The 6,274-nt window shown below is 49.5% G+C and overlaps 1 protein-coding gene across 1 annotated transcript; it reads right to left on the reverse strand.

The window, feature by feature from the left end:
- Positions 1 to 202: 202 nt before the first annotated feature.
- On the reverse strand, positions 203 to 6,224 carry UBFD1 (ubiquitin family domain containing 1; the record flags this gene model as incomplete). The annotated part of the gene is made up of 5 exons (XM_010134708.1): positions 203 to 785; positions 1,984 to 2,066; positions 4,485 to 4,590; positions 4,800 to 4,865; positions 6,016 to 6,224. Coding segments are annotated over 5 exons (575 nt in total), but the record flags the coding sequence as incomplete, so codon positions are not given.
- Positions 6,225 to 6,274: the final 50 nt, after the last annotated feature.

Here is a 6,274-nt window from a genome sequence, read left to right on the forward strand (position 1 = left end):
GCGTCCGTGGCGGCATTCACCCGCTCCGAGCGGGCCACAGGGACCTACCCAGAGCTGCTGGAATGCGAGAAGAGGTGAGGGAAGAAACAAAGAGCCAGGCGTCTTTGGGTCAAAAGAAAACAGAACTGGTTTTGCTACCAAGGAGTCAAAGCTGAACTCGAAGGGCCGGCAGAATATGGCTTTACTGAGCATCGGTTTGCATACTGTTTAAAGTTTATTTTAAAAAACTGTTGCAGAGATTCTCAGTCACAACCAAGTAACTAAATGACGTCTAACGCTTGTAACTGAAAGATTATGAAAATACTTTTTGTTCAAACCATGTAAAAAATCCTCGATAATACATTGTAGTATCTTCTTTTCAAAACTAAATTGGAAGATCAACTCTCAGCAGATTTAAGTGTATTACACACAATATTTTGTGAATTAAGATTTATTGATTTCCATCGTATTTGCTTTAAATATGGTTGAAGCTGGCTGCAGAAAAAGGATGGTGAAATTTTTAAGTTAAAAGTAAACTAATGGTGAAAGAACATCACCTCTGGCTTCCATCAGCGCCTCGTTTAGCGTATTTTATTAATAAGTTCCAGGACTGTCACATCCAGGGACGTTGGAGGCCTCTCCCAGCAGTGTCCTTTGCTTTGTGCCATGTTCCTGTGCCAGAGGTGAGCGTGCTTTCAAAAATACTGCCACTTCCCCAGCACCGTGTCTTTGATTGCATCAACATACTGAGTGGGGACCCAATAGACCCAGTAGTAAGACGCTTCTGTTGGGCCCAGCTGAAACGCCTGCAAAGTCAAAAATGACAACATTTACCACGGAGACGGAGAGCAGCTGATGCCAGCCGACAGACGCAGCTCCTCCACCAGAACCAGACGAGTCTGCGGGACCAACCGCCTCCTCCAAACACCCGGGGCAGCCCCAGGTGCCCTTCAAAAGCCTTCTCAGAGAACCGAGAGCTGAAAGTACGCTTTAACCTGGGGAGCTCCTTCCTTTTACGTATCACAGCAGCAACGAGCCCTCTCGGCCAGTTTCAAGGGCAGGGGGAGACTGTTCTGGAAGACAGAATCTGAAGCATAACTCAGTCTCTGAAGAGAAGAGCGGAATGCACAGGGCTGAGCAGCCCAACAGGAACTAAATAAGACAATGGCCACGTTTTCACAGTCACAAAGTGTCACAGAATTTACACTCAGACACGCTGTCCTGTCCCCACCTTATGCCAGCGTATGCTGGAGAGGAGCACCGGGGCATGCCCTGACCTCTGCCCTGCTTCAGGACAAGAGCTTCTTGCAGTGTATTCTGGAGAGGACTTCTTCTTACAGGAGTGATCAAAAATCAAGTTATTTGGACAAAGACTAGATCAGGGCCCTCCTGCAGGCAGTAATTTGCCTTTTCTTCCCCCAGAGAAGGAAACAGGCTTATATAAGGAACTTCAGCATCAGAAGTTAGTTACTGTACTTCAGAAAGCAAGACATTACACCACACCCCACACCCCCCAGATTAAAAGAAAGGGCCAAAAATTCGGCAGAATTAGCACAGCCCTCTTCTCAAACGTGTTACTTTTCCTGACCCAATACTAGTTTTTCAGAAAATTACATATGGGAAAAACTATTGCAGCACCAAATCACTATTTTTTCGCCCTCCAGCAAGGCCTGTTGTTTGTGTAAGTCCAACAGGCACTGGAAATCGAACCAGGTACAGGAAACATCACCAAAATAAGAGATCACGAGCCGTATCACGAGTATTTACCACTGTCACAGGACAGAAGATGTACAATCACACTGAGCACTCTGTGTTTGTGTGGAACCAGCCCAGACTTTCACAAGGTGGCAGATACTGAATGTGCCACCCAAAACTCTTTGCTGTGGCAGCAGACCACGTCCCACCAGGCGAGGCTGGTGTTCCTGCCCGTCCCCTGCTGCCCGTTTTAAAGCTCTGCATTTGCATGAGGTAATTAGACGGGATGTCATTAGAGACAGTACTTACCATCATGTGATAATCCTCGTGTCCTTCGATAGGTTCACTCACCACGTTTTTAATGGACCCCATGGGTAACTTTTCCGTTCTCTCTACATTAAAATGGATCAGAGCATTATTTGTGGGATACAAGGAAGACATGTTTCACGTTCATTTCAAATCCCACCTCTGTTGCTCCCCAGAGCTCCTCAGGTCAGCAGCCTCCTCTCTGGATGAGCTGGGGAGACCTGCTGCCGAGAGACACTCGTGCTTTAAGGGAATCACTCACTTCTGCGCACCTGACTCGGGCCTGGAGGGAGGGAGTGATGGGCAAACCCTGGCTTGTTTAATGTGTCCCGGTCAGCAGCTCTGCTGGGACCAGCAGGATCACTTGCCATAGTGGAAGCTGCTGCAGGTGTAAGGATGCTCAGGCCTGACTGCCCAGGGTTACGCTAAGCTGCACAGAAGTGCCCCGGCTGAAAGCTGAAAAGAGCCAGGCCAGCCAAAGCTCTGAGAGCCTGGTCCTGGTTGTACCCTGAGGCAGCGTTCGACTGTTACGACAAAAGCGCAGGGAAGGAAATGTTCATGAGTAAACAGGGAAAGAAACAAAAAGAAGTGAAAAAAATAACAGACGAGTACAATTACATGAGAGTAATGTCAGCCAGCCAGGGGTGACCAAGGAGACTGACAAAGATCACGGCTCATGGCAGATGTCTGTTGCAGTTCTGTCCTCACATCTTTCTGAAGACTTAACCCCCAGATCCTTCCTTTCAGTTCCAGCTTTCAGTGACAGCCCAAGATTATCTTCTTGGATATAAGACAGAGTAAACCATAAACACTCAAAGAAGGAACTGACCCATGAGTTCCTCGGATGTACCTCGTCTGTGTGATCCAAACCCCAACACCTACCTAAAGGCGGCACATGGGGAGACAAAGTTAGTGATGGGAAGACGAGTATTCTCACCTCAGTGCTGGACCTAAGCTGACTCCACACTACCCCACTCCGACTCGTGAGATTCAATGAGTAAAATGTCACTGTGCACTCATTCAGCACCCCACAAACCAGTTACTCCTCACAGCATCTCAGCAGCAGACAAACCCCTGTTACCGATGACACAGAGCAACTGTGCATCCACCTGTGCCAAACCCGAGACCATGACACCGTACGGTGACCTGTGGAGCACAGGGAGGCTGGAAGAATCAGCTTCAGCTTTCCAGGACTAGCAAGTGAAAACCTGTGTTAACAGCAGCTGGTTTTATCCCCGCCCTTTCATGCTGGCATCTGCCCCAAATTCCTCGGAGCAGGAAGGAGTTTTTCCCAACAGCAGCCAGGAATTGCAGCCGTTCCCTAGAGGGAACAAGCTGCTGCTAATTTGGGAAGTGGGGAAACAGGTTACATGAAAGACGGATGAGTAAGGAAGAATCCCATTTCACCGCTTCAGAAACACTAACCTACAACGCTTCAGAAATACTAAACTTGAAACTTGTCGAGAAGGTGAAGGAAGAGGATTAGTTATTAGTTAGAGGATTAGAAATACCAAGCACATGTTTAGAACACACTATCAGTAACAGAAAGCTCTGCCTGCCCAACCTACAGAGGAAAAAACACCCCATGTCTTGCTCCATCACTGAAGAGAAAAATCACTGGGAGAAAAATCACTGGGAAAAAAATCACTGCAATAGGACCAACGGAGGTTCTAAAGCCAGAACAATCTTCACAGTCGAGCCTGTCCTACAGCGGAAAGATCAAAAACTTCTAAGATACCTGCTCACTTTGGAATTAACAGGGCAGCTGGAGGAGCCACCCAAAGCGAGCACTACTGTCCAGTTTGGTTACTTTACTGGGACAGCGAGCAGCGCTGCCATTCCTCTTGCTCATCACTACAACACTGCCCCATCCCGGTCGCGCTCGAGAAGCTGCCCTGGGAGGCAGGGGGTTATCTGAGACGACCTCAGCTACGCCGTTATCACCACAGCCTGTGCAGCTCCTCCTGGCAGCGCGTGGGATGGTAAACTGACCCCCCCGCAGGCTCCCAGGCCGTCGCTCCTGCAGCTGCACACCAGGGAGCAGCCCCAGCATCCACGGGGGATGGAAGGACAGATAACGTGGGTATGGCAGCACACCCCATTCTCACCGGGGCCTGAGAGTCCCTGCTGAGCCCCAGCCAAGGCACTGAGCTCGGTGTGACGCTGGCATCAAACCAGCATTTGTGAAGCGCTTCGGAGATAGGTGAGGAATGCCAAACATTGTGACTCGCATTTGGAGCTGTGACCAGCAGACGGGCACTGGGACAGTCTGCTGGCACAGCTGAACTCGGGTTTTGCAGGAGCAGGAGTAACACATCAGACAATGCTCGATGACCAGGAGAATGGCATGTAAGGAGAAGAAGCATGGCTGAGTTCTGACCTCCTGCAACACCAGCATCACTCCCTAAACACAAGCGAGTCACGCCAGAGGCAGTTTCTAGGTCACACAATTCACGTACAGCTCAGCTACCGATTATCCACCTCAGAGCTGGATGGCTGCTCACCTTTTGTGCCAATCCATAGCTGGTCTTGCTCAAGTTTAAAGGTCAATCTTACTTTCCCCCCGGATTTGTTGTACATGCCGGATAACGGCACTGTTGGCAGGCGCTCCTGCAGAGAGGCAACACAGTAAGTCACGGTGAGGGACTTCAGCAGGGAAAGCTACATTCTCTGAACTGTTTAAGCATAAGGATGATCCATCTTTCCAGCTTTCTGCTAAGATAGCAAAGAACAAGCGAACCGGCAAAGATAGGTCTCGAACCACAACAAAAGCCTCTCTCTCCTGATCATGACAATGCCCCAAGTACTGATTTACTCACCTGAACACCTTTAACAGAAGGCATCACGTCATCGGGTTTTCCTTTATCCAACACTTTTCTGTGTTGCTGCAATACAAAACCAGAAATCAGAATTCACACAAACACCACAGAGCTTTTCAATTTACTCCCAGCCGCACCCTCAACCACATCCCAACAGCACCAGGAGACAGTTAGGGACAACCCACAGCCATCTGCCACACAGGAACCGTCGCTTTTCAATGTCAACCGAGCACTTTCTACGACAGCCTAAAGAAATGATGTAAACAAATAAACCCCCGCTACCAGGCAGAGGGTAACACCCCTTCCAGAAAATACATAAACAGCTATCCATGAAAAAATTTAACCCCCCTGACTCCCACTTGAACACGCTGAACCACACAGCTGGCATCTGCAAGAGAGTCTGAACAGCCCGGAGTTACATCCCTCCACACGCGACAGCACGGCATCCTGCAACACGGCGACAGACCAGCACAGATCGGAGTGGCAGCAACTCGAAAAGCAGGCGGGCTGCTCACGACCTGCTGAGCACTGCGAAACAACGCTGGAACTTACAGGGAACGGGAAGTACAGACACGCCAAAGCGCGCTTCTGAACGGCTGCAGTTCGACAAGGCACTGCTTAATTATTTTTAACCAAACTGACTCCGAGGAGGGCACAGGGCTGGCAATACCTTGAGCTGAACACCCGTTACCAGCCCCACCACCCGGCGGCACCGCCGCCAGACCAAGCCTTGCCGCACCAGGCTTCTCTCCCTGTTCGGAGGCAGCACTTCAGAGGGTGAGAGGGGTATTCGACATCCATGTTCCCTGCAGAGCTGAGGAAACTGCTCTCTTGGGGTTCATTTTAAGGGCAGTTTTTGAAGATAAAATTCTTTTACGTCCACAAGAATAAGTTAATTTTTAGGCAGATTTATCTTAGACTGCGTTTGAGCTAACAGCCGTGAAACACTCCTGTTCTTTACCACTTCTTGTCTGCAGTGCCAGGCTGTACGTGGCACCAGCACCAGCGGTGTCTTACAAAGCCTCTGCTAGGCCACACATTTTTCCGCTGCTGGATCTCCTCTCACAGAGCCCTTTTCCCATCACTCGGCCATGACAAAAGCAGCCCAGCCTGCTCTGAGGAGAAACAGGGTCCAGAGGCAACTGCCGAATGTTACAGGAGAACCATGGAAGACCTACAGCTCCCCCGCGCCTGGAATTATCGAGACATCAATAACCTTTTGTCTGCAAAGTGGCTCCTTTTTATTTTCTTCAGCTTTGACCTCCTGTTGAGCAGCTTCTTTGGGTGTATTTACTGCTAAAACATCATTGATGGTAGAGCCAACCACCATTATTTTCGCTCCATTTGTCACTTTGATTTCCCGCAACGTTTTCTCCTCTGGTAGAAGTCCCTTGAACATAACTTTCTGCATGGCAGGCGGGAGGCCTAAGGGGCAAGAAGAGCAGTTAGGAGACGCCGGACAGCAGCGGGAGGAG

This window comes from Buceros rhinoceros, unplaced genomic scaffold, assembly GCF_000710305.1.
Source record: "Buceros rhinoceros silvestris isolate BGI_N320 unplaced genomic scaffold, ASM71030v1 scaffold23034, whole genome shotgun sequence".
NCBI classification, from domain to species: domain Eukaryota; kingdom Metazoa; phylum Chordata; class Aves; order Bucerotiformes; family Bucerotidae; genus Buceros; species Buceros rhinoceros.